This window comes from Aspergillus oryzae, chromosome 5 (genome assembly GCF_000184455.2).
Source record: "Aspergillus oryzae RIB40 DNA, chromosome 5".
Lineage (NCBI taxonomy): Eukaryota > Fungi > Ascomycota > Eurotiomycetes > Eurotiales > Aspergillaceae > Aspergillus > Aspergillus oryzae.
The window spans coordinates 994,697-1,022,028 of NC_036439.1; the positions used below are offsets into that span (position 1 = coordinate 994,697).

The window sequence follows — 27,332 nt, forward strand, 5'->3', positions numbered from 1 at the left end:
ACCATCTTGAACTCCTCTGTCGACGGATCACGTGATATCAGCGGAATTGATACCCGAAGATAGTGAGACTTGGCTATAGAAGGATCTTAGACAACAGAGTTATAATACAAGGTCGCTAGTTGCTTGATCAACAGTTAGCATGGTATTAGCCAGGAACCAAGCGTACAGTAAAGGCAATGTTTCGGCCGAAGTGGCAACGGTTTGCAGGGGCGATGTGGGGGAGTAACGGTCCTACTGCAGTATAAATTTTGGGAGAATCGACGTCATCGGGTCCGCAAGCGAGAGCCACATATGTCAGGTGATTGGGTGGCTTCCCAGCCCGACATGTCTTTCTTGTTTCCATGTTTCCAGACGAGTCTAGACCCTGGTCTCGACCAATCAACGTGGAAAATCTGGAGTACCTCAGGACCCTACACTGCGGCCTCAGGCAGTCAGGTTTCCCATGAGTTTCACTTCTTTTCCCTTTCTCTTTCTTTCCTCCGCAATCACAACAACACACTCCCCTTGGAAGATATGTGAGGATGGCAGCTTCCTTTCCGCGGCCTCCCCCCACAGATGCCGAACGTGAAAGGATCAGAGAGTTATCCAGGTGAGTAGCAACCGGAATGAATATACTGCTCCATAGTTATTCTGTAGGTTGTTGATCCGCTGATCATTTCCGTCGTCGGTAACAACACAGGTATTACTGCACCCTCGATCGCATCCCCTCCCTTCCGCAGTTTGACAACGGGCAACAGACAACAGCTGCAGAAGAAGATGTCGACAAGGATTCGCCTCGTTTGTCCTCGGACATTACCCTCACAGCCCTGAGTCAATTGGCCGTGTTGCGCTTCGGATGCAATCGAGCCTTCATCTCCATTATCGACGATGGGAATCAGCATATTATTGCAGAGGCTACCGGGTCCATCTCGCTACGTGACAAGGATCGACATGCTCCAGATGATGCAATCTACCTCGGTGTGCGAACGATCGATCTGGCCTGGGGAGTGTGTCCGCATACCATCTCCTTGTTTACCGGCCAGGACATGTCCAAGGCGGTCGAGACGCCTAATATGATCGCCAACAGTTCCCGTTTCGTTGTCCATGACTTTACCCAAGAGGACTTTTTCAAAGATCGTCCATATGTAGTGGGGTGGCCCTACTTCCGCTTCTACGCCGAGGTGCCACTCCTTAGCCCATCCGGGGTCGTGCTGGGTTCCTTCTGTGTCGTGGACAACAAACCACGAGGGCACTTCGCGGAAGAAGAGGTGAACGCTCTTAAAGAGATTGCAGATGCGGTAGCGTTGCATCTTGACAAAGTCCGCATCTCGATCGATCATCATCGGGCGGAGAAACTCATTAAAGGCCTCACGAATTTCGTCAAGGACCATGGGGAGTTTGATCCGGCCGAGGTACCCCTCCCTATTAGCAGACAGTCAACGCTGAACACACTCAACTCTCCTCGCGATCAGTCATCAGTGAGTCTTCCCACCCCAGGTGCTGGGGGCGTTGGAAACATGGAGGGTCCGATTATGAGCGGGTCGACTGCATCCGAGGTTGAGTTGTCATCGCTGTTTTCAGGAGTGACATCCTCCGAACAAACCAAGACGTCATCTTTCCTTTACAACTCATCGCAATCCGCAGCACCAACGCCAGCAGAGGAGACTATTAGCCACCAGGAAGCTGCCCCAGAACGCAACGAACCTCCAACGGTGTCGGTGAAACGCTGCGTCAAAAATGCGGACCAAATCGCTCAAGTCTTTACTCGAGCTAGTGTCTCTCTTCGGGACTCGCTGGACCTAGATGGGGTGCTCTTCCTTGATGCGAGTCGATGTAACTCGGGCGTGTAAGTATATATTTATTGTATGCCACATTGGATCAATCACTAATCAAGGAGTTAGAGTGCTCTCGGATGATGAGGCTCGAAGTTGGGAACCTCTCCCCACTACAGCAAATCCAGAGTTCCTTGCCGACCCCTTCCCTAGTCCGCTTGACCTACCAGGGGTAGGATCGCTATCCAAAATCGCGGAAAAGCCATGCGAAGTTCTAGGCTGGGCTCAAAACACACCGCCACCCATTGGTTCCGATGCCTTATCGATCACCGAAAGACTCCTCAGCCAGTTGATTGCGGCTTTTCCTCAAGGTCAGTTCTTTAACCTCCATGAATGGACGGAGGAAGACGAGTGTGAGCTCGGAGGAGGGATACGACGGGATGGTGGCGCGGAGGCGAACTCCAAACCTCTGCGTGACCTTGTCCGACAGCTCCAAAATCACCTTCCAGATGCGTACAGTGTTCTTTGGTCGCCCCTATGGTGCTGGAGGCAATCACGGTGGGTCGCCGGCACTTTGGTGTGGTCTCGCGGTAGCGACCGTGCCTTAGGAGTGTACGACTTGCCGTACTTGAGAGTACTTGGAGATTCCATTGTCTCCGAATTGGCTCGGATCGATTGGTCAACCATGCAACAGTCAAAATCCGATTTTATCTCATCAGTTAGCCATGAGCTCCGCTCGCCGCTGCATGGTATCCTAGCCAGCGCAGAAGTGCTTGAAGGGACTCCTCTACAACCGAACCAGCTTCACTGGATTAACATGCTAAAAACATGTGGCCTGACCCTGTTTGATACATTGAATCATTTGTGAGTGATTATACCCATTTCTTGCAACACCTCGCTTCAACTTGCTTATAGTTCCTGCAGGCTAGATTTCGCCAAGATTAACAATCTGACCACCGAGGACAACGGACGGGAGGACCGCATCCGTGCATCTGACGGTAGTTTGGAGACGACATTTGATTTGGCTAATTTAATCGAGGAGGTCACAAGGGTTCAATATGTTGGTCAGCGGGTACCCAAGGCAACTCTGCCTTTTGTGGACGCCCTAGCCACACCCAAGAATGGTGCCCCCTACGGCGAAACCACGGTTGTTGTTCGTATTGAGGAACGGCACGCATGGAAAGTGCAATCCCTGGCGGGGGCATGGAAACGAATTGTCATGAACCTCCTTGGCAACTCCTTGAAATTCACCAGTGCTGGGTTTGTAGAGGTCTCTCTCTCTAAAGTCGTGAAACAGTCTGACCCCGAATCAATTTATGCTCATCTCTGTGTGACGGACACAGGTAGAGGTATTGATCGGATGTTTCTCAGAAACAAGCTCTTTTCCCCATTTGCACAAGAGAACACCCTGTCGGAAGGCCTAGGACTAGGCTTTAGCATCGTGCGCCAGTTAGTTGACGCCATGGACGGGCACGTCAATGTTCGAAGTGAAGTTGGAGTTGGCACACAGGTGGACATCTACATTCCTGTTCGGCGCTTCGCCAGTCATTATCCCTCTTCAACTTCCATGTCGAGCGCTCCAGTGAAAGCCTGCCTGGTTGGATTCGAAGGATATCCAGATATAAAAGATACCCCTACTGGAATTTTGCCCGTCGAAGCCAAGAGAAAACTCGCCATTCGGAGCTCATTAGCACCTGTGCTGATGGCGCAATGCGGTTGGAGTCTCTCGATAGCAGAGTCTATAGAAAATGCTCGCGGTGATGTTGCTATTATTGAAGAAGAGGAGTTCGCCAAGGCGACATGCGACGGCCAATTACCGCGTGAACTCTGCGAGAGAACCGGGATCAACTTTTTCATCATTCTCAGTGGTATGCAGCCGCGCCTAAATGACCTACCACCGAATGCGATCCGCGTATCGCAGCCGTTCGGGCCGGCAAAGTTTCAGGATGTGCTTCAAAGGACACAGGAACTCTATCTCAAGTCACTAGAAAATCCTAGATCTCCTCCTCCCCCTCCTGGGAAGCCAGTTATCACAAAGCGTTCTTCGTCGGAGCTCGTATTACCAGCCAGCCCTGACGCCCCACAAGAGGTGGGAGTAGCATTACCTCTTCGTGTGCCTCCCCAGACCCCTCAGAACGCTAATGCGATACATTGTCTCGTCGTAGATGATAATGACATCAACCTAAAAGTAAGCTGTCTTGGCTACCACGTATGTAACGACCATTGATCGTGTACTGACCGTTCGCTCGATAGATCCTCTCTACCTTCCTGCGCAAATTAGGCTGCAGCTATGAAACTGCTCCAGACGGATTAGTCGCTCTCAATAAATACAAAGACTCTCGCCGACGATACGATTACGTCCTTATGGGTATGTCGTGATTCCTGTGCAGTGTACCGTTCTAGCTGACAAACCTAGATATATCAATGCCCGTAATGGATGGTATTCAATCGACAAGCCACATCCGACGGCATGAGAAGGAACAGAACCTGACTCCATCACGCATCATGGCCGTCACCGGATTGGGCTCTGCGGAGACCTTGCAAGAGGCACTGGCCGCCGGTGTAGATGACTATATGGTCAAACCTATCTCGCTGAAGTCTTTGAAGAAGGTTATGAACCTTGGCTGACGTGGTCCCAGCCTCGATTTGCCGCATGTAAGTGATGCCAGTCAATGATTCGCTACTGTATATAAGGCACTGCCATTCATTGTACATATTTATGCTGGTTTGTAGCGATGACAAAATATTGTGTTGGACTGTCCGTATAAGGACGGGCAGATCCATATGTTATGATATATTCTAAAGTATGATCTATCATTTTCTTTCAGCCTATTGAGTATGTATATATAGTATTTAACAAGGGCTATTCGTCCATAATCGTGTCAGTCATGCCTTGAATCAACTCATTGTAGGAAACATGCCCATTGCGATTTTCTCGGGCATGCAAACGAAGTATATATCATTTTCTCTTCCAATATGTTATGTAGATAGACTAATTGCTCTATGGAAGGTGCTGATTTCCGTCACTTTAATGCCGCGCTTTTTAGTATCTACCTTCGTTACTTGCGTCAATAAGTTAACCCTAGTCCATCTGTCATCATTTTACTCGAATCCCCTACTCTGTAACATGGACTCAGTTAGCAAGTGGTAGTGGGACGTAAGGTAATATTATGTGTTTCTATGTATGTCTATCCATCTATATAATTAGTTTCCGCCACGAGCTCTCATCATTTCACCCACATATCACATGACCTTGTCAAAGTCCAGGTGCGATACAGCACGTCACTTAGCCAGCAGCATACGTACTCATCTTCCTCAACTTCTCACCATAAAACCACAGGAATATAGGAGCCGGTGCACCGATTCCAATCGAAAAAAATGCCAAAAGACTATTCCCCCACCCATAATCCAGTGCTTGATACATATACGGCGCAAAAAGCGGAAACCCGAAGCCCGCCAGCGAACGCAAACAAGCCGCCGCAGCCAGCGCACTAGCCGCATACCTCGTGTAAGCATCCACGATGTAGGTTTGCAAGCACTGATACGCGGTAATGATACCGATGGAGAAGAGGCACGCGCCGATATCCGGACCAATCCAGTGCGTGTGTGCCTGGGCCGTCCAGCCGTATATGAAAAGTCCGACTGGCGTGAAGAAGACGGCGACTACGAGGAGAGGGACTCGGAATTCGGGCTTCCCTTGCCCGGTTCGCTTCTTGAGTTTGCGGTAGATGCGGTCGTTTAGCAAGGCGCAGATCTGGGAGCCACCCCAGTAGCCTAGACCTAGGGCGATGTAGTTTAAGGATCCGATTCCGATGCTCTCGTTGTAGGGGCCTGTCCAGAGAGTTGGGAATGTGGACATCACAAGGTACATGAGGCCGTACATGAAGGCTATGTAGACGGCAATGAATTGGACGATAGGTTGCGTGGTTAATAGTTTGAAGGGGCGGACAAGAGAAGTACCCAGAATTTGGAGGACTGTTTGGTCGTTGGACATCTCGCTCTCTGTTTGGTATTCGGGATCTCCGGTTTCCTTGCGAAGCTTTTCGGCTTTGCGCTTGAGCAGCACTGGAGAGTAAGTCTCGCGAAGGAAGAAGAGGCCGAAAAGCTGAATCACGCCGTCTGCAATTGACGTGGCGTAGAAAGTCCAACTCCAGGAGGTATTCTCTGTTATGAAGCCACCTGCTATGGGTCCTATGGCTGGACCGAGGAGGGGTGCAAGACTGTAGATAGCCATGGCTCTTCCACGTTCATCGGATGTAAACAGATCGCTCAATACACCACCTCCGATCTAAGTAACCATCAAGAATCAACGTGACATGTCTTGGGATGTAGAGGAAGAATAACTTACAGACAGAGGAGCACTACCCCCTAGTCCTGCAAGAAACCGGAATGCAATCATCTGGCCTTTGGTCTTTGCTACCCCCCCTACGACGTTGAACACAAGGTATAGCAGGTTGGCCAGCTGGAGCACGGGCACTCTCCCGTAAATCTCTGAGAGAGGGCCAAGAAAAAGTGGCCCAACAGCATATGCAAGGACGAAGACTGATAACATAAGTTGAGACTCCACCTCGTTGGTTACGTTAAAATCCTTCGCCATGGTACTGAGGGCAGGTGCTACCATGGAGGATGAGGCTGGCGATATGAATGTAAAGCACGACACAGTAACCACTGCCATCCACTTTTTGCTCGTCTTCCAGTTCTTTGGGTTTTCTGGATCGTCAGGGCTTTCCCATTGGACCTGAACTCGTTAGGACATCAGCTTGGCGAATGAACATCGGCGTGTAGTATCGTACAAGTTTCGATGCCGCCTCTGCGGCGTCCTTTTCATGGTCGGGTTGTGCTTGCTCAAGGTCTCGCTCCTCCATCTTCCCAGTAGCATGTGGATGAGAGTGTTCGTCCATCGCATAATTAAAGAGAAAGCTTCCTGTAAAGAACCTTAATGGTGATCTAGTTAGTCAAAGTCCATATGATTGTTTCCTGGGCGGTATATATATCTTGAAGTCACTGGTTCAATCGCTGACTAACCGATGGGGAAAAGAAAATAAGAACACTGCGAACTAGGGCATTGACTAGACTGGCCTAACCTGGATTCGTAATGAGTAGCATAGTTATATACCAGGTGTGGAGGCAACACGGTTTTCAACATCAACAAGCGGAGTGGAACTTTTCGATGGCCGTCCGGAGGATGAAGTATGAGGAGGGACTTCCGAATGTGGAAATTTTAGTCCGGCTCCACCGGTCGGACTTCCGTCTATCTGAATGTTCCGGCGCAACTCCTACTATTCATTCCTTACTATGCCAACCTACACGGAACAAGGCCAAGCATAATTTCTGCTAGCGTTCTTATACGTAATCTTTTCTATTAATGTTCCCCTTTTATGGACTCCCCTTCGCAAAGCTTGTTTCGTCGTAATGGAAGTCGACGTTCATGCGAAGCGTGTCGCAAATTGAAAACCAAATGTGACCACGCATCGCCCAAATGCGGTCGATGTGCTCAAAAGAATGTCTCGTGTGTTTATGATCCGGCGCCGATGACAAGAACATTCCGACCACAATCAGTACTGAAGAGTAGAGCACAGCGGAAACCAAGAAATTCCAAATCACCCGCATCGTGGGCCTTCCCTCTTCTACGGATGACTGTGGATCTGCTGTTCATTAGGCTAATCCTTTTGATAGACCTGATATACACAAAGGTGGACCACCAGAGCTGATCCCATCGCATAGCCAGGCGGTCGTGGTGAGTACGCCGCCATTGGAGAGCGCTGGCTTCCTCGGCCCAACCAGCTATCGCTCCTTGATGAGTGAACCTATTAGCGATAGTGATCCGGGCGTAGCAGACACTGACCGTACAACGTATACTATCGATCCGCGGCAACTCGATCTGGGACTCAAAATCTTAGATTTCCTGGCTGATAATGCAGTTCTGGTGAGAGGTTTAGTGATCAAAGTGTATCAGCTTGGGCGAACACCTATCGTCCCGGAAGTGCTTATGCTTCCTGCGCTCGATATGCTATGGGATATCTTTGGGGACTATATTGCCCAAGATGAACCATCAAGGCTACGCACAGTTGTCCGCATTTTCGAAAACTCATACCAACAAGTCCCCGGCAGATTGGCCATGAACGTTGGTGAGCTGTGCCAATGGATCAGCGGCAAGAATGTCAGGTGGGAAACCATCGGTAGTGTCTTACAGATTGCTACTATGGGCTTGATTCATACCCCCGAGCGTGATGCTACCCTTATTGATCCCCAACAGAGAAACAAGGATGAGGTTCTTGCTCAAATGCTCGAGGTCATAGATCAACTACTACCACTTAGCAATGCACTGCCTGCTGTCAATCAGCTCATGGTTTGCCTGAAATATTATCAGATGATGCTTGCCTCTCAAAGATTCGGTGACTCAAGTATGGAGTTGTCAAGGGTTCTGTTTATGGCTAGAGCAATACTGATATTTCGTGTAGGTCGTTGGTTGTACTCGTCCCTAGGGGAACTCTCTTCATGCGTTTACGCCACGGGAATCCACCAGTACGATATACCTACGGGACGTTATCCGGGGTTTATTGACTTGTGGCGCAGGAGGTGCTTCGCCGTCGTGTATTCCATAGACAAAACTATTGCCACAATACTAGGGCGACCACCCTCACTGACCCGACATTATTGTGTCTTGAAGCCGCCACTAGACATTGATGATGACATAGATACTTCGAACTACGAGCAGAGTCTCCAAATGCTAGATAGCAATGGGTGGAATACCGACGGAAAACGACGCCCGTCTACTACCGTTCGTCTTCGGTTCCTTCTGGCGACAATTCGAGAGGAGATTCTTGAGCTACACTTGGGGGTTAACTATGTCGACATTGAGGGGAAAACAAGGTATAGCCTAAATAGCAGGACCCGTAACATTACTCGAGCTAATATGTTTATAGCAATATCTTGCAAAACCTTCATTCAATTTGGGATACGTGCCCGAGCCATATGAAATATTCACCCGAAATGTGGAATGAACAGATACCCTGCCAGGATGTCATTGCTCTCCTTTCTATCTACTTGGATTATCTTCACTCAATCTTCTTGCTGCATCGTTTCGCGGCCCAAGGATGTCAAAGCGAAAAGCCCAAGGAGCTTCTCCTTGTGGCAAAAACCATCCTCTCGACCGTCCTCGTCATCAACGAATATCGGGAAAGGTCGAGAGAAGTCAGAAGCGACTTTTCAAGCATTGTAAGCTGCCATCGGAACACTGGGGAATATTTACCCATTCTAAAACAGCCTAACGCATGCTGCAGTTTCTACCATACGGTCTTCCCAGCGCCGAACTTCTTGCGACGGAGTTACTCAAATCCTCTAATCCTCTACTGAGCGGTGCCTATCCCGGCTTGCCCCGGGCGGAAATCATACGGGAGCTCACCCTTTACATCTCCTGCCTCAGCTGGGTAGCTAGGCCCGGGAGTGGTAATCTGGGGTTCTGCAAGAAGGTCAAGGCGAGACTGACCAGCATCCTGGACAAAATCCTTGACCCCTCGTATGTCGCAGAAGGGTCGAGTAGCAATGATGGTGGAACAAGCAGCGATGTTTCGTGGGCCTTTCCTGACCTCCTTGACTCCGACTTTACGATCAATAGTTTACTTCACTCAGATGACGGGAGTAACTGGGACCCTGGATTCGATTTATTTTGTGGGCCTGTCTTCTAGTTATATAGCCGCCGTAAATTAGGGCTTCAGACCTGGCCAGGCAGCTCTCTATCCACATATGAAGTTAATACATTACTCGAGAAGCCATTAAACCGAGTAGCTGCTGCGTTAGTGTAGGTTGTAATCTGTTTTAGCTCTATATTACCTACACTCAGTGAATATAAACTTACCTCCCATATTCTTATACACCAACCAATCCCTAACCTTCGCCTCACAACGAAGAGTAGCACCCCGAACAACATAGTCACACCCATCACAAGTTGGTCCCCAGATAGGCATTTATTGTGTGACGCAACAGATTCTTATCCCCTAGTGAGGCTTGAATAGCCAACGGCTCCAGCATGGCTGGGAGTAGAGGCGATGAGTGTGTTATTACTTGCTTAGGCCGATGGCTTGTCTACAGCAGGAAGCATTTAAACCGAGAAGCCACATCATCGCCAGGACGGTGTGGATGCAATTCATTCAGCTAGAAACACATAAGAAATGACAAGTAATGAGAATGATACAAGACAATTCCGAAACACCCAACCATGGCCGTCCCTAATACCATGCATGTCCAGCCATCATCATCTAAAGCATCATGGCAACAACAAACAGAGAGGCCATCGTCCCGACAGCAACCATGCCGGGCCTCAAGTCAGCAGCTCCACCATTGACGACACTCTTCACACCATCTTTGATATCATTGCCAACTTCCCTGACTCCATTGAGCCAGGTGCCATTAGTGTTTGTGCAAGTCTCACCCTTGGCACAGCAGCCGTACCCGCCATCATCGTTTTTGTGACACTCTTCATTCGCGCTGCAGCTGCCTTGGTTGCCACAGCATTGCTCATCCTTGGAGATGCACATCCAACCACATCTCTTATTGTCATCGGCGCATCCAAAACCGTCAGGTGAGCGCGCTGCGAGAGCAGGGGACTTAACCTCAAGGCTCCTCTTCCACCAGTCCCAGCCGCCGGTTTCACTGTTGCATTCTTGGTCCTTGTCAATACACATGATACCACATCGCTTGTTATTGTCAGAGCATCCATAGTTGGGGTTGCACTCCTCCGTCTTAGGAATACACATGATTCCACATCGCTTGTTATCGTCCGCACATCCCCAATCAGGCGAGCGCACTGCAAGAGCATGGGAATTATCCTCAAGGCTCCTCTTCCACCAATCCCAGCCACCAGTTTCGCCATTGCACTCCTCGCTCCTTGGAATACACATAATGCCGCACCTTTTGTTATCCTCAGCACATCCCCAGTCAGGCGAGCGCACTGCGACAGCATTTGACCTAGCCTCAAGACTCCTCTTCCACCAATCCCAACCACCAGTCTCACCGTTGCATTCCTCACTCTTCGGAATACACATGATGCCACATCGTTTGTTGTCCTCAGCACATCCCCAATCAGGCGAGCGAGCTGCAAGAGCAAGGGGATTATGCTCGAGGCTCCTCCGCCAATCCCAAAACCAGCCGGCATTTTCACTATTGCATTCCTGGTCCTTGTCAATACATGAGAAACCGCATCGCTTATTATCCTTGGAGCACCAGTCATTGTCATCGGGGTTGCATTCTTGATCATTGGGAATACAGTTCAAACCGCATCGCTTGTTGTCTTTGGCACACCCGTCATTGTCCTCGGGTTTGCATTCTTGGTCCTTTGGAATACACATTATACCGCATCGCTTGTTGTCCTCAGCGCATCCCCAGTCGGGCGAGCGTACTGCGAGAGGATGGGCGGTGTTGAGGGGTTTCAAGGGTTGGAGTTGAGCGGAGTCATGGCGGATGGATTCAGCGTTCGAGTTAACAGCGTCGAGAGGGTTGCAAAGGGTCGGAGCGGCAGGGAGAAGGAGGCCGAGACAGACAGTAGTAGATAATGAGGTCCGCATGGTGGATGAATTGCTGGATACACCAGTGTACCAGGTAATTTGGGGTTTGGTGGTGCGTCGAGCTCAAGGGGGTTATGACAATTGTGGTATCGTGGGATGTAGAAATAAAATTTGTCTGATTGAGTGATTTCAGTCAAGAATGGCGAGCAAGAGCTCCATATTTATAACGCATAGTTCTGTATAGAAACATCATTGAAGTAGTAGTATCTATACACATCCTGGCACTTCGGGTAGCCCTGCCAAGAAAAAAGGCTCACCCTGCATGAGAGGATTCAAGTGGCGGCGATGTCAGCAAAGGGTACTGCTTAGCCAAGCCCTGTGGGAACAGCCACTGCAATCAACCCTGCTCGGTCGCGTCTAATCATCTTGTAAGGAATTATTACAGACTCAAGCTACGATATCCGCCCGTTGGTGAGGTATGCCGATCGTTTCGCACCATCATCAATGTATCAGCCGAGCAGGACCAGCGGCAAAGGACCCTGCATGTAAGGGTCCTGCTCCATATTAATGGGTATTGTTAATGCTCACGACCTTCGTGGAGGCAGTGGCGTAGAGCGGCGGTTTCTTTTCATATTTACGGCTTAATCGGTTCTACGAGCCTTATGCACTTATCACCCATCAAGAGCAATAAACTCATAGTTCTACCCCGGTATACTGAGCGACAGGGATACTATTTCACGACTGTTTTGAGAGAGTTGCAATTCAAGAAGGGCATGCTGAGCAGAGCGATGATATCATGTGCTTGAGACCCTTGAAACAGGGGCAAATATTTCCTGTCATCCCAATGCATAGTGAGACCCCGACAAGGCTGTGTTTTCGAATATTAGTAACCAGTTGTCTGGTCTTGACCAAGAACTTTGGATATTCATAGCAAGGTCAATGGAAGGCGATATTGATATCGCCTGTATCAGCTTGTCTCTTGTGTGAGAGCCATCCAAACACCTCCTTCACGAACTACGATATTCAGTCATGTCCTGAAAACCGCGGACCGCTTGAGCAATAACCACAAAGTACCTGTGGGAGGCCTCAGTAGTCAAAGGAACCAATAGAATCACCGGCTCTGCTTACTCCAGAAGGCAGTGTTCTCGATATGGGACGCCTAGCAGGTCAGTTATAAAGGACCCAACGTTCTACCGTTTTCAATCATACGCAAACGAATCCCTGAGACAATATTTTATGCATTTACCATGCGTAACCGACGTTATATCTTCAATAGAATGATTGTTTGTTATTCGAGCGTGTAATATTTAAAGCAAACCAGCAAATTGGCACACCTCTTGGCATTCGGATAACTGTAAGGCCGCCGATCCAGGCGCAGAAAGTCTGTAGGCCCATGAAGAACCAATTATTACCGGTAAAAGGGCAGGTAACATGAAATGTATGCCTACTAGGCAAGGATTCCTTCACAGGGACAAGTCCACTGGAGATAGCTGAGTCAAGAGCTCCGGGTTGCGAAACGTGAACACGGACACGATTATATATCTTGCACTGTTAGTTGAAAAACAAGCTAGTATGACACTATGCGTTAGTGTCACACCCCAGGAGTCTCCAGTCTAAGCCACTCTGCCAATAGGAACAACATATAATCACCTTAGCAGGGCATAAAATGGTCAGATAATCAAAACACATGGCCGATCATAATGATGCATTAATTTGGTTCGGCGTAATGGAATCCCAACATAAGATGAAGCCGCTTCACGTACAGACAAGCCTCGTAATATTTTGTTTAAATAGCCTCGGTTTCTGCTTGCATTGGCGTGCGCATCGCGAACTCTCGTCCAGCGGAACCGCGGACCCGCGGTAGAGAAGGAATCGTGGTGATTTCTGATATGCCGTATTGGCCCCACAAAATGTCTATTCTCTGAGGCACAGACCACATCTCTAACAGAATTGTCCGAGCTGACATCTTTTGCACAGCCTGATGCCTCGGGCCAGACGTTGACCATGTGGGGTCTATTCCCCGCTCAATGCTGATCATGTTGAGAAGGCCAATAAATATCGGTGCCCCCGACGCGTGTTGATTTGGTCTGCAGCGCTTCAAAATGAGTCGAAAAAATCGTAACCCGCTCTCGAATCCACTGCATTATGCGACACCGCAAGCACAGGTAGGACCGCCTGCCACATACTCCTCCGCCCAGCGCTTGTTGAAGGGATATGACTACGGTAAGCTGAGAAGAGAGAGAAAAATTGCTCAACACTAACCTGTGGCCCAGTGATCATTGGAGCGGGCGCGGCTGGCTCCGTGTTGGCCAGCAAGCTCTCCGAAGACCCGAATGTCTCGGTCCTCCTGCTTGAAGCTGGTGGAGATAATACCGGCGTCACGGAGAGCAAAATGCCCTTGGGTTTCGGAAAGCTCCTCCACACCGAACATGACTGGAATTATTATACCGTTGAGCAGCCTGGCCTTGCGTCGCGTCGTCTGTACTGGCCTCGAGGTCGCTTGATCGGTGGTAGCACATCGATTAACGCGATGATGTACCATCATTGCTCAAAGTCCGACTTTGATGAGTGGGCGTCTCATTATGGATGCCAGGGCTGGAGCTATGATGACCTGGCGCCATATTTCAAGCGTATGGAGCGCTTTACTCCAAATCCAAACCGTCCACGCATTGACCTGCAGCATCGGGGCAATGCGGGCGAGTGGCAGACCGGGTATTCGTGGCTCACTGAGATAGGCGAAAAGGGGTTTTTACCTGCCTGCTACGATGTCGGAATCCCAGCAGTCGAGGATATCAACACGCCGGGGGGGACTCTGGGTGCGACTCGATTCCAGACCTTCATTGATTCCAACGGACAGCGATCGTCCTTGGCGACGGCATACTTGACACCGGAAGTCAGGAAGCGGCCGAACCTCTTCATCGCATGCCATGCTCATGTTACCAAGCTTCTTTTTGACCGGCTCAGTGGTGATGAGCCGACTGCAATGGGAGCGGAGTTTCAGAAGCAGCGAGAAGGAGAGCTCTTTGAAGTCCATGCACGCAGAGAGGTTATCCTCAGCGGCGGGGCGGTTAACACGCCGCAGCTGTTGCTTTTGAGTGGTATTGGCCCTAGGGATGAACTGGAAAAGCATGGTATCCCCGTTGTCCGTGCCAACGATGCCGTAGGGAAAAACCTCAAAGATCACTTGGTGACAACTACCGTGATGTGCAAGGCGAAGGCGGGCACCACCCTCGACTATCTTGGCAGCCCTCTGAGGGCTTTCCCGTCCTTGGCTCGATGGATGCTTCTGGGAGGAGGTCCCCTGACCAACAATGTGGGCGAAACAGCAGCATTCATTCGATCATGGGAGCACCACCCGTTCCCAGGATCGTCGTCGGAGCGCAACCCCCCGAAGGATTATACCTCGGGTTCAATTGGGCCAGATGTGGAGATCATTGGCGCACCAACCGGGTTCATCCATCATGGTGAAGAGCCACCCATGGATGGAGCCAGTGTATTCACCCTCGCCCCGATCAGTCTGCGTCCGCAAAGCAAGGGAACAATCACCCTTAAGAGCAGGGACCCCTTTGACCATCGTAAGCATAACTCCCTTCCTCCGAAATAGAAATAGAAAGGAAACTGACACTCCACCTTTGCTAACAGCCATAATTGATCCCAAGTACTTCAGTGACGAAGAGGGTAATGACCGCGCTGTTCTCTTGGCAGGGGTGCGCGTCTGCCTCCGGATCATGCGCAGCCCTGTGTTTCAGAAATATCTCGAGCGCGTGCCAGTTAATGACGACCCCTGGTCATACTGGTGGCCATACTCCAGCAGCGACATTGATCGCATCACAGATGACCAACTTCTTCGCTGGATGGATGAAAAGGCCTTTACACTGTACCACCCCGTCGGCAGCGCACGGATGGGGACCTCTCCGGAGAACAGCGTGGTCGATGTACAGTGCCGAGTACATGGTGTCAAACGCCTGCGGGTGATGGATGCCAGTGTGTTCCCGGAGCAAATCAGTGGGCATCCCACTGCACCTATTGGGGCTATGGCCTACAAGCTCAGTGATATGATCAAGCAGGACTCTGCCACAGCGGGGCCCCCTCATGCACGCTTGTGATGGCCCTAGAGCTGCAGTATACGTTGATCGATGCTGTCAGTGGTGCAGAACTGCCTAACAATGTTTAAATTGTGTCAATAACATGTCATATTCCGCCGAGTTTCCGGAGGACAAGTAATTGTTCCAAGCTGTGCTCGTAACACCTATAGTATATTTCCATCGCAGGTTGTCTTGCTATATCTCGTTTGTATACCATTCAACATAAAGTGACAAGTTGGACAACGTGGCCCATATATACCCGACACGTGGTGGCAGGGTAGCCTTGTTTATAATGTAGTCATATCCGTGACTCCGGGAGCTTTGGACCATTTCCCTTAAACGGCAGCTGGCCATCTATTTATCTGTAATATCCCTTGCGGAATGTGACCAATAATGAAATCAGTTATGCCGCCTGAGAGTGAAACCGAGCCAGTCACTTGCATTACTCCTTAGTCTCCGGATAGTGGCTGATATATTGACTCCACCTTGCCGCAGCCCAGGTAATTCCAGCCGAGCGGATGCAACCCAGCAGTGGTTAAAGAATAGCTTGGCTGCACAAATCCCCACCTCCAATACGAGCAATAACCTGATTTCGAAGGTAGCTCGGTGCCACCTTTCTGTTATTGTTGTGTGAACATACGATGTGACTTCAGAATACAAAAACCCCAGAAAGCCCCACTTGTGTGCCCAGGACACAGATTAAGACCAAGACGACCCTCCTTTTGCTATTCAAGATGCGTTTTCAATCGCTAGCAGCAGCTATACTACTCAGCCTAAGCATCACAATACACGCCACCCAAACCTTCAAGAACACAGGCACCACCTCAGGCTGGAGCTCCATCAACCAAGAGCACAAGGGCACAGTGCAACAAGTCACAAATGTAGTCTACGGAGGTTCCACCGCCCTAAAGATGACACAGGTCTACGATTCGAGCTACAGCGGCCGCTACCATTCGGAAGTTGTCCATAACGATATGTACAAACTCGGCGATGAAGGCTTCTACGGCTTCACCCTCCGTCTACAAGAGTCCTGGCAGTTCTCACCCGCACAGTCGTACAATATCGCACAGTTCATCGCTGATTTCGGTGATACCGGCTGCGACGATTACATGCCGTCAAGCATGGTGTGGCTGATCGGTGACCAGCTCTTTACGCGAGTGAAGACGGGTAGTGTGTGCGCGCAGAAGACCACTACCTTTAGCAATTTGGCTACTGTGAGTGCGGGCGTGTGGCATAAGATTATTATTCAGGCTAAGTGGAGGGCGGACGGGACGGGGTACTATAAGATGTGGTTTGATGGGAAGAAGGTGCTTGAGAAGTACAATATCGATACTACTGTTGATGATGGTCGGGCTTTCCAGTTCAGGGTTGGGCTTTATGCGAATGGCTGGTATGATGATGGTGGTATGAAGGGATCTCAGGGGACTCGCCAGGTGTGGTACGATGAGATTGTGGCTGGCACTACCTTTGCCGATGCGGATCCCGATCAGCAGTAGAGGCTTTCTTTTGGAGGTATAGGTGGTCTGAATGAAAGCAGTGACCTCTGATGTTGAATCGCCGGGGGATGCAAGATGTATTGATAGTAGATTCCCTATAGGTTGTTTGAGCTGAACGCCGTCCGTCTCTTCTTCAGTGCTCATTCGACATCCACCTGAAAAAGGATTTTGTGCCTTGATTGAGCAGGCATCCAGAGACACAAAGAAGTGGCTAGCGAGTCACTCATCCTGGGTTCTCTGGCGTTATGAAGCTCTCACCATTTATCATGAGTATTGCCGAACAAGTTGTTCAGATACCTCGGCGAAATAAACAGCGTTCTATATGGTGGTTATCGTAAACACCAGCCCCACCACTGAGTGATACTGAGCGCAATGGACGAAAGGCTCGTAGCCTCTTGAAAACCGAGGGGAATGGATGGGATGTGGGCAAAGCTGTCAAACTTCTTGCCAGTAATCTATCTCTATGGGTTACCGGAGTCCTACTTCCTGTAGATGCCGGCATTACAGCTGTAACTGGGATCGAATTTAGTGGTCTGTATCGCTCAAGCTCGCTTGTGGGAGAGAACTGATTCTCCATGGCTCCTGTGCTACAGCTTCTCATGGTAGGAAGTGTGTGAAGCACTAGCTTGGAACATGTGAGCTCCAGCGCTCCAAAGCTTGCAACGGCTTGACACGTAGGGAGTCATTCTCGAGACAGATACACGTTTGACGATCTATAGCACAGCCCCAATGATAGCGTATCTTCAGCCCCACAATTCAAGCTCAAGCATTTATTCGCTGGATGTCAAGTGGATCCAAGGCATCAACAGTGCAGAATACGAGATGGGGCTGGTGATGCCTGGTAGGTACTTCTTAAATATCCACTCAACCCCTTAGTATACTACCATTAACCCAAAGCCCTAATAGCGAAGTCCAACAGAGCCCCCAAGCACAATGGACCAACAACTCACACCAACACAGAAAGCCAACCTGCACGAGGTCGCTGACCTCATGCTAGAAATCTACCAAACACTGGCAAACATGCGCTTCCTCAACCCCGCTGGAATCATCAAAGGCCCCCACAATATCGACAATGTTCGCGAGTTATATGAGAAACTAGGCCTGGATTCATCAATCACATACCTCTACAAGATCTTACCATACATCGATATCTCCGTTGCTGGCCAAACGGATTTCTTTCAAGGGGGCACCTTCGCAGATTTCCGCCTACCAGAAGATATAGAGCAAGGACGCGATCCGTTCTATATTGGCCCGAGTGATGATGACTATGAGGATGAAGATGGGCCATATATGCGACCGTGGGTGACCGCACTCTCAATGCTAGGGAACCATCAAAGTGTGATTCTTTATGATGCGCGGAGGCATCGGATTTGGATCATCGATCAGGAGAGTTGGGATACAACGGATCCTGCGATACGAGGAAATGCAGACCGCGCGGTTGATGAGGATTATGAGTCTGGTGAGAGAAGTGTCAACGAGAACAGCTTTGAGCATGTACCTAGTCGCCCTGCTGGTGATGTGTTGAGAGATATCATCCGCTGGTACCGTTCATTAGACATATTGCCTGGCGGTGGGGAGAACAGTGGACGGGAATGGGACGGTGATGAGCTTCCTTTGAGAGAGCTTTATATTAAGCATGGCTGGCCGGACGGCTTCGATGGAGACGCCTTTCAGGCGGAGCGATTAAGCTATGCTATGTCAATGGAGGATACAGAAACACAAAACGGCGATGATTCCATGTGAGATTGAAGCCATGAATCAGTAGTCTACGCGACTGATTCATGATGCGAAAGGCGCGATGGGGCTAGTGGAATGCGATATTCAAGAGTATGAGAGGACTGTCCAAAGAAAAGAAGGGACGCTCTAGGAGGATTATGGTAATTTAGCCAATTAGGGCATTTTGGATTACCAGTGGATGCAGAGCCAAGATAGTCGATTCAACAAAACTGGCTGCAGTTAGCATCGCACAGAAGAGCATGAGAGATATCTAGGGCGATCCTATCCAGACATCTATCGACAGTGTAGAGCTAGTCAGGATTCCTGCGTTATCTTCGAACTCTAACAGTGTGAAGGCGTTTAAGCTTCTTCTTGTGTTGAAGCCTAGGAAGAGCGTGTCGAGTATGTAAACCCGTGCTTCTCTGATACAGTTGAAGGGAGGGCATGCCCTGGTCATGTGTTGAGTAACCCTAAATGTCACCAGGGTAATGGGTGACCAACCAGGGCAAGACTTATGAATACAAACTACGATTAATTGAACAGGGCCTGAATCATAAAAGATTTGGTAATTCACCATAATAATCATAATCTAACTCCCACCCACCAGGCCACCAATGTACAACGAAACCCGCCTTCACCCGGCAAACAACACCCACTCGCTCCCCTCATGCAACCCAAATTTATACATAGAACCCCTCGGGGAAGCACCAAAATGAATCAAAAACACAATCACTCCGCCCTACCACACCATATTTCCACACTGTCGCAGTCGAACCAGCGAGCCGCATCACAGGTTAGCAGACAGCTTCCCATTCTTCTTGCCGGTGTAAGTAGCAATAAGATCCATCAGAGGCGGGGACAAGGTATCGTACGTCTGCAAGCCGAGCGACTGGAACTTAGAGCGAACTTCGTCCATTCCGTTAGGGTGGAAGCCCTGCTCAATGATAGAGGACACGAAACCAGCGAACTGCGGCTCCTGCCATCCCTTCTTATCGGAAAGCTCGGCGTGGACAAAGTCCAGTCCCTTGAAGGGGTGGTCAATCTCAATGCGGCCGAACAAATGAGTGCCGCATTCCTTGCAGGCGTAGCGCTGAATGGCGGCTGCCTTGTCGAGAATCTCGAGCTTGTCTGCGTTGGCAGCCACGGAGAGGTTCTCCTTGGGGACTACACCAACGACGGAGAAGAGAGCACCGGCGGGCTTCCAGCACTTAGAACATCCGCAGGCGTGGTTGTGGGCGACGTTGCCCTTGATGGCGACTGTGACTTTGTTCTGAGGGCAGAGACAGTAGAGGTTTCCACCGGGAAAATTGGCGTCACCTTTGGTGATACCGTTGTCAACGAGGGGGTGGAGGGAGACAGGCATGTTGATTTTTGAGATTGCTGTTCAAAAGGGAAAATCTAGCTGGATGTATAGTAAACAGCGTTGCGATTGATTATATGTATTGCGTTTTTTGAATTTTCTAGAATAGCTATGTCAGTTTGCTACATGGTTCGGACATTTATAAAGCTATAAAGCGATTATCGCGCCATAGTTTGTACTACGCATCCCCTCATGAGGAGATAGAACAAAAAAAAATTAATTGGCGATTTATCGAGGGGTTTTCTACCTGCTGTCTCCACGTTGCGATTCGCACATCCCTAGACGGTCCGTGTCCGAAACGGTCCGGGGGTTTCTATACTCAATCCGGTTGTGCTTTCCGGTCCCGTGCCCGGACTACGACCATTTTCACTCCGCAGTACGGATGTCCTTCCGAGATTTTCTTCGATTGCGTGCTATCGGCAGTTATCTCTGTCTGCACTTATCTCCGGGTGTACGAGTTAGCCCCAAGCGATCTATTCATACTTTGTCTAATGTTACAAGGTATACTATACCTTTTTTGCAAAATTCAACAGCATTATACTGCTGAATTACATTTTGAGATACTTGTAGCGACCAGCACATGGTGAGTTAAAATGCAATATCAAGTTGAAATTCATCCGTTTCAGTCATTTCTGTATATGTACAATTCATAACCCCATAATTGACTCCGTTTCCTCACGATACCACCATATCAACAACGCATCGGATGCAATCCCCTTGCTTCATCTGCTCAAAAGCGGTATTGATATTGGCCAAGGTCTCACGGTGCGTGATAAATTCGTCAATTTTCAAGTCACCGTTCAGATAATCCTCCACCAGACCCGGAAGCTGGGAACGACCCTTGACGCCTCCAAAAGCACATCCCCTCCATACACGACCAGTAACTAGTTGGAAAGCTGTCCAAAGGTCAGTACACATCCGTCATTATGGAAATTTTCAGAGAGGATATCACTTACGCCTGGTTGTGATCTCTTGACCAGCAGCAGCAACGCCGATGACGATGCTCTCACCCCAGCCCTTGTGACAAGCTTCAAGAGCAGCGCGCATGACACTAACATTTCCCGTGCAGTCGAAAGTGTAGTCACATCCACCATCAGTCATGTCAATAAGCTCATCCTGAACGGTCTTCCTCAGTCGAGCCGGGTTGAGGAAATGTGTCGCTCCGAACTTGTAAGCCCATGCTTCCTTTCCATCATTAATATCAACCACAATAATCTTTCCGGCCTTCTTCTTCACCGCGCCCTGCACAATCGATAGACCGACACAGCCAGCTCCAAAAACTGCGACATTAGATCCCTCCGTAATATTAGCAGTAACCGTCGCAGCACCGTAACCGGTCGTAATACCGCACCCGAGAAGACAAGAACGGTCCGTCGGACAGGAAGGAGTGACCGCTACAACTGAAATATCGGCGACAACAGTGTATTCGGAAAAGGTCGAGCAGCCCATAAAATGGAGGAGATCTTTTCCGCGGGCTTTGAAACGGGTCGTGCCATCGGGCATGACGCCGCGGCCTTGCGTGGCCCGGATCTTACCGCACAGATTCGTCTTCCCGGACCGGCAAAATTTGCATTCTCCGCACTCCGGTGTACTGCCCACCTCGTTAGTAGCTTGTTAAAGTATTTTTCGAGTAGAGTCACATACTAGAGAGCGATCACATAGTCGCCGACTTTGACGTTGGTAACACCTTCACCAACCGATTCAACAATACCGGCACCCTCGTGGCCCAGAATCACCGGGAAAGCGCCCTCGGGATCCTTGCCGGAAAGCGTGTAGGCATCTGTAGGCGAGGCTGTTAGACATGAATTGAGGACTTCCAAGCAATCTGAACTCACCAGTATGGCAAACTCCAGTGTGCAGGATCTTGATGCGGACTTCATGAGCTTTTGGTGGTGCGACTTCGACATTCTCGACTGAAAGGGGTTCCGCTGCTGCCCAGGCAATTGCAGCCTGCTTAACCATCAATAATTGCTCCTTGTTCAGCACGTGGCGCATCAATTCCTACCTTGCAGGTGATGGTCTATTCATCGTCAGTAAATTTTGCGAGAGAAGATCAGAAATGGCTTTGAGTATACCTTTCCCACTGTAGTCGCCATTGTGGACGTATTAGGTACTCAGAGACTCAATTCCAGTAACTGAGGAATGCACAGGGAGAAAATAGTTCAAGAAGAAATGAAGAAAGAAAGAAAACAGCAGCTATTGAAAAGAGCAGGTGCATCGCATTCGAACAGAACTACTCGTATGAGGCAAGGAGACGGAAATAAGATGAGACCCACGACGGAAAGGAAATAATTCCTATAGTGAGGGGTGAGGGGAAACAGTATGAGGGGGTAGCTCACCGACAAAAAGAGTCCAGATCTTAGTTGTGGGGTTATAATTGCTTCGATAAAGGTGTTCAAGTCGACATTGTAAAGGATTATGGGGTACGTCGGCGGTAGATCGGAAGACCTGCCGTCCATTCAATCCGGCCGAGACATACAGCATCGAACAACCCTAATGGGTTATCAATCCCGGACTCTAACAATTTCGCTTGACTTTTATTAACAACAGAGCAATCCGACAAGGGTTGCATAGCATTAGACAGCACCTTATCAGTCAATCTGCAACATATACAATCGCAGCAATTATTTGCGTTTTTGGGCCGAAAAATTCGTCCACGCTCATCGGCAGCCAAGAGTTCATTTAGACTATGGATGAAACTAGCCTCCCGATACGATCCGCCGTCTCTCCAATACTGCGGGCAGTTAGAAAAGGAAGGGTAATCGCTTTTACCCCGCATGCAAAGCCAGATCTTCCCAGCAAAAAATTAGTACATTGATTCCTCCGAGGTCCCCGGGCTCTGAGTGATCTAGAGAAAGATTATGTCGAGCCTGAATGCCAACCCGTCTAAGGTATATACAAGATCTTGTAGGCAATAAGGTTGCGCTTTGTGACTATACTAGAGTTCAACTTGGTCATAATCGTAACATTTTCATTCTGGTCCTTATGGATGTATTGTGTGTGCTCGAGGAACAATAACATATCATACAGTCCCTTTCGACAAACGAAACCTCCCTCTTGAAGTTAAGGAGCCGGGAAAGCACGTATCTCAAGACAACTCACATTAGAAGAAACCGGTCTCTATATATAGGACGAACGAGCGTCTAATGCGACAATCGTGTTGGCGCTCCCATCCATACTTCACGATGGCTTACACTGAAAGAGCCACCGCCATGGCATATAAATGATTAGGGTTAGCAATATGGCAAACGAAACTCGCGAGTCATTGACATCTGATGACGTTAAAGCCGGGGCTGTGGAGACAGGTCTCAATCACAATATACAGGGTAAGCTTTCCGCCTTTATTGTATCCGCCAATGTGTTGCAGTGTCTAACGAACTTATTAAGAAGAGCCGAAACTCGGTCGGGAATTTGAGTTCAGTGAAACAAGTGTTAATTTCAAGTGCTCTCAAGACGATTCCGATGTCGATTCGGATAATGGTCTTTTTGAAAGAGAGACTCCCAAAGACAGGCATTTGACAACCGATGACTTGAAAGGATATTTATTGAGCTGGACAACACTTAGAGTGGATGAACTAGGGATAGCCTGTTTGTAGCCCGGTGACGATGGTCCCTGCCTCGGGCTTTCTTTATATTCTATTACCTATGGTGGTACGTGGATCAAATGCGAGATACGTGAGGCAGGGCTGCTGTTCCAGTGGTACTCATGGTTAACTCACAAGGGCAGCCACTTGTGCATCAAAGTAAATTGATGGAATTGCCTGTGGTAGTCGCTATGGAATATAGAGAGTTGCTGCGTCCGGATTCCTCCAGAATACCGGGAGATTCTACAATTCTAGCACTATTATAATATTTATAATGTATTGCATCATACCCCGATGGCTGTATATTGCATGGAGCACACCTCGCATCTTCAAATTTCCAAGTGCAACAACAGGCCTCCTCAAGTGGGCTCTCTGGTCAACTTCACTAAATATCTGTTGTGAAAACACAGTCAATAAAGTTGGTATCGATCGCACCCAAAAGCACCAAGATCACCACATGGGTGCTACCAATTTCTCTTCCATCGTTATCACTGCCCTGTCTCTGTCTAGCCCGAAATTGAAAGAGGAGCTACGCTGCTCTTGAGACACCTCATTCACTTCGCGAAGTAGAGGTTCACACTACTGCATAAACCTAGTGTTCTTTGCCTCTGCGAGGAATTCTTGTCGATGTTGTTGAAATTTAGACAACGAAACATCGTAACTAAATTCAAAGGGCTTGAGCATGATGTCTGGTATAAAATGGCGCAGGCTCTCACGCTTCCTAATGATCGCTTGCATTGCGCGTGCACAGCATAGTACTGCCCCCACGTAGAGGGAAGGATTCTTTTGATGAACACAAGGGGTGGTAAAAAGGGAGGGCGAGTATTGCCGTATCTCCATGTCACCAAAATCTCCTATATTGTAAAACATTTCCGCCATCTTTTGTAGGTAACATGGTGATCTAAGAGCAGCCTGGCTTAAATCAGCTAAGAATCACCCAGAGCAAACAAGCTTTTATACTCACTACCAACAAGTACTTCAAACATCCCCAAACTAAAGGCGAGGGCTTCTTCGCCGAGGATGTAACGCCAACGTCGAGAAGGCAGCGAAATATTCCATCGAATGGAGACAGGTCCCTGGTTTCTCTAAGAAAGTGGGTTGCTTGCTATTGGCCTTGTCGGCGAGTTGGAACACCTCGTGCGCCCTTGCCGTAGCGTCTTTTCATCTTTGATTACTAGCGTTGTAGAATTCGTTCAATGCTTCCTGCAATGAAAAGGATGAATCTGCTTTCTTTTGACGATTGGGTTTCATTTTCGACGACAGAAAATGGCGCTATCTGGAGGTGGAGATCCCATCGATGGAATAAATGCCATTGGATGACACCGATCCAGAGGTGAAAGTGGAGGAAAGTAAGCATTTGAAAAGGATGCCAGGGAGCCAAACCAGGAGAAGAGGGGTTAATAGTAACAAAGATTCAAGTCGTCTAATTCAATACGAGCTGGATCATCTGGCGAGGCTAAGAATAAATCAGAATCAGACACTGGCGACGATCTCAAAGCATATACGAAGTTCTCCGACAAAACGTAAATTCCGCTATTGAGTAACCCCAACAGCGGACTATGGAGTTTAGAATCTAGCAGACCCCCCAATTGGACTAAGATTAGCCCTGATGTTGAGTTGCGAACTTGGCCATTCAAGGCGCGGCCCAAACTCCTTGTACTAGAATATATATATATTTACCGCCCTGGGAACAAGTACAAATGAAATAACGTTCTTTATATATAATTAGCTCTAGCTGCTTCATTCTGGCTTGTTGAATTATGTGTTCCTTGTGGTTAATGATATCTTTGAGAGGACTACAATGCTAGCAAACGAGATGGATCACGCTTGCATTGGTAGCAGGTATACGCTTCCTTATAGACGATATTCATTGCAACGTAATTGTGCGATTGTCTATCGGGATTGTTGAAAATGTATGAAGGACATATTTGGGACACTCGATGTTCTCAGGTTACTTGTTTATACGCAGCTATACAGTCGATTGTATGACAATTTCAGAGAATCATAGACAGAACATCAACGTACTATTCGCTGGTACTCAAATGAGTAGAACCTACAAGGATATTCTCACACTATGCTGTGTACCCTCCAACTGGAGCTGTTTACAATATCGACTGTAACTAACAAGTAGCCCATCAGGCGAACCTAAGTATGACAGCTTACTCCATTTATTGAGAAATTATATTTGAGGGATCGCTCTTGAGGACAAAGCATATCCGCAAACGCCATAGGTGGAAGGATCTCGGAGAAACCCAGAGCAAAACCCCCATTTGACATGGCTGCATCCTTCGGACCATTGCTTCATGCTTGGCTTTCCTTGCTAATAAGGGTGTATGATCGTCATTGATGAGCAGGAAATAGAATTTTCTACGACACACGGCTCGCGATACTAGGTCTCGTGGATTGTCAGTCTCTCATGCCTTGATTTCAAAGCAAGCCCATGGATTAACAGCGAACACTTTTCTATTTTAAGGATGGTTGAAACGAGCTCCTTATTTGGTGTGATAGGCCAATTGCCGAACAAAATTTCTGACCGGTTTTCTTCGATGTATCCCGGGATTTATTGTGTGGTGCCTTGTGTGTAGGTCTCCTTGTTCAGCGGAGTATCTAAACACAGGATCCATGGCTGCTTTGTACACTATCATTCCTCGGTTCTTCTGGGAATGTGGCGCTATTGATATGGAGTCGTTAGATACACTGACTGTAGTGGCAAAATCGGGGGCTAGAACAGATAGAATGTTTGAGACATCTCCCAGGTATTGAGTATCCCGCAGGAGCTCTAGGAACTACAAGTACTCAGGATGTAAGCGGAGGGTACCCATGACCATCACTGTTTCGAGATGCTACCGATCATCGTAGTGTAATATCTGATTGAGACCCATTAGCGGCAGCAGAAACTGCACTAAAGGCTGCACAGGTATCGTGTGGTTCCGACCGGTAGGATACAGACGCCAGCAAATTGATCGCATTTAAAATGGTATCGATAGTGGCACCACTGAGCATTGTCGTATGTTTATATAATTTTGGAAACTACAAGTCACCGCGGGTTGTAGGACAGGGAGGGGAACAGTTTCCCCTACTTCGACGAGGGCAAATCTTCCGTATCCTACATAACCTCAGAGCACAAGGATATTATGCCATAATTACCATGTTCCTATCTCAAATGCATTTTAAAAGTTTCGTGATATCCTAGTACAGAAATAGAACCCGATCCTATATCAAACACTGGACCCGGGTCAACTTCGGTTCTCGATGGTTATTCCCCTAGCCCGAACCCTATTGAGTGGGACTTCTACTATGAGCTCCATCACGAACCACCGAGATCGAGTAACCAACCACAACCTCCACTGCAGAAGGCTTGTCCTATAAATGGGAACAACCTGCTTTATACCACTGGGAGATCATCACCCTATTTGTGGAATGCGGGATCAGAAACTCCTGGGGATGGTTCAGGTAAATTAGGGCTCGGCATCGATCCAGGGGTTCGGCTATTTTACGGTTGATCCACTTCCCGAGGGTTCGACGAACGCCCTCCTGTTGGCGATGAAAACTGATTACTACGTTCGTCCCTGCTCCAGATCGGCCCTAGCGTCTGTGGTGGATCCTTTAGAATTGTTTCGACTTTTGAGTCCCCAACAGGGTTGAGCGGAGGGGAAGAAAAAAAGGAGGACCTTTCTAGCTATACCCATTAGAGGTCAAAGCCCCATTAAATGGTCTCAGCATGGGCTAGCCTGTTTCAATCATGCGTATTCCTTCCCCCAAAATACGGTTCTCACAGTATCATTGGCTTTTCGGCGCTCAAGCTACAGCTTTAGAAGGAACATTATACTGATGTCA

General features: G+C 48.7%; 9 protein-coding genes across 9 annotated transcripts; 5 read left to right on the plus strand and 4 right to left on the minus strand.

Annotated features, from left to right (window-relative positions):
* Positions 1 to 555: 555 nt before the first annotated feature.
* AO090701000517 (uncharacterized protein) lies at positions 556 to 3,978 on the plus strand (the record flags this gene model as incomplete). Its single annotated transcript, XM_023237277.1, has 5 exons — positions 556 to 589; positions 626 to 632; positions 680 to 1,825; positions 1,881 to 1,940; positions 2,667 to 3,978. The coding sequence occupies 5 exons, from the start codon at positions 556 to 558 to the stop codon at positions 3,976 to 3,978; spliced, it is 2,559 nt and encodes an 852-aa protein (XP_023092170.1).
* Positions 3,979 to 5,037: 1,059 nt separating this feature from the next.
* AO090701000515 (MFS transporter) lies at positions 5,038 to 6,616 on the minus strand (the record flags this gene model as incomplete). The annotated part of the gene is made up of 3 exons (XM_023237278.1): positions 5,038 to 6,039; positions 6,100 to 6,489; positions 6,545 to 6,616. 3 exons carry the CDS (start codon positions 6,614 to 6,616, stop codon positions 5,038 to 5,040), a joined length of 1,464 nt encoding a protein of 487 aa, XP_023092169.1.
* Positions 6,617 to 7,740: 1,124 nt separating this feature from the next.
* Positions 7,741 to 8,730, plus strand: AO090701000514 (fungal specific transcription factor domain-containing protein; the record flags this gene model as incomplete). Its single annotated transcript, XM_023237279.1, has 1 exon — positions 7,741 to 8,730. One exon carries the CDS (start codon positions 7,741 to 7,743, stop codon positions 8,728 to 8,730), a length of 990 nt encoding a protein of 329 aa, XP_023092168.1.
* A 370-nt stretch (positions 8,731 to 9,100) lies between these two features.
* Positions 9,101 to 9,718, minus strand: AO090701000513 (uncharacterized protein; the record flags this gene model as incomplete). Its single annotated transcript, XM_023237280.1, has 3 exons — positions 9,101 to 9,354; positions 9,516 to 9,539; positions 9,610 to 9,718. 3 exons carry the CDS (start codon positions 9,716 to 9,718, stop codon positions 9,101 to 9,103), a joined length of 387 nt encoding a protein of 128 aa, XP_023092167.1.
* A 291-nt stretch (positions 9,719 to 10,009) lies between these two features.
* Positions 10,010 to 11,314, minus strand: AO090701000512 (uncharacterized protein; the record flags this gene model as incomplete). The annotated part of the gene is made up of 1 exon (XM_001823295.1): positions 10,010 to 11,314. The coding sequence occupies one exon, from the start codon at positions 11,312 to 11,314 to the stop codon at positions 10,010 to 10,012; it is 1,305 nt and encodes a 434-aa protein (XP_001823347.1).
* Positions 11,315 to 13,356: 2,042 nt separating this feature from the next.
* Positions 13,357 to 15,360, plus strand: AO090701000511 (GMC family oxidoreductase; the record flags this gene model as incomplete). Its single annotated transcript, XM_001823294.1, has 3 exons — positions 13,357 to 13,477; positions 13,528 to 14,829; positions 14,897 to 15,360. The coding sequence occupies 3 exons, from the start codon at positions 13,357 to 13,359 to the stop codon at positions 15,358 to 15,360; spliced, it is 1,887 nt and encodes a 628-aa protein (XP_001823346.1).
* Positions 15,361 to 16,073: 713 nt separating this feature from the next.
* AO090701000510 (polysaccharide lyase) lies at positions 16,074 to 16,835 on the plus strand (the record flags this gene model as incomplete). The annotated part of the gene is made up of 1 exon (XM_001823293.3): positions 16,074 to 16,835. One exon carries the CDS (start codon positions 16,074 to 16,076, stop codon positions 16,833 to 16,835), a length of 762 nt encoding a protein of 253 aa, XP_001823345.1.
* Positions 16,836 to 17,768: 933 nt separating this feature from the next.
* Positions 17,769 to 18,578, plus strand: AO090701000509 (uncharacterized protein; the record flags this gene model as incomplete). The annotated part of the gene is made up of 1 exon (XM_001823292.1): positions 17,769 to 18,578. One exon carries the CDS (start codon positions 17,769 to 17,771, stop codon positions 18,576 to 18,578), a length of 810 nt encoding a protein of 269 aa, XP_001823344.1.
* A 760-nt stretch (positions 18,579 to 19,338) lies between these two features.
* On the minus strand, positions 19,339 to 21,906 carry AO090701000508 (uncharacterized protein; the record flags this gene model as incomplete). Its single annotated transcript, XM_023237281.1, has 7 exons — positions 19,339 to 19,931; positions 20,231 to 20,324; positions 20,395 to 20,454; positions 20,596 to 20,807; positions 20,868 to 21,502; positions 21,556 to 21,691; positions 21,747 to 21,906. 7 exons carry the CDS (start codon positions 21,904 to 21,906, stop codon positions 19,339 to 19,341), a joined length of 1,890 nt encoding a protein of 629 aa, XP_023092166.1.
* Positions 21,907 to 27,332: the final 5,426 nt, after the last annotated feature.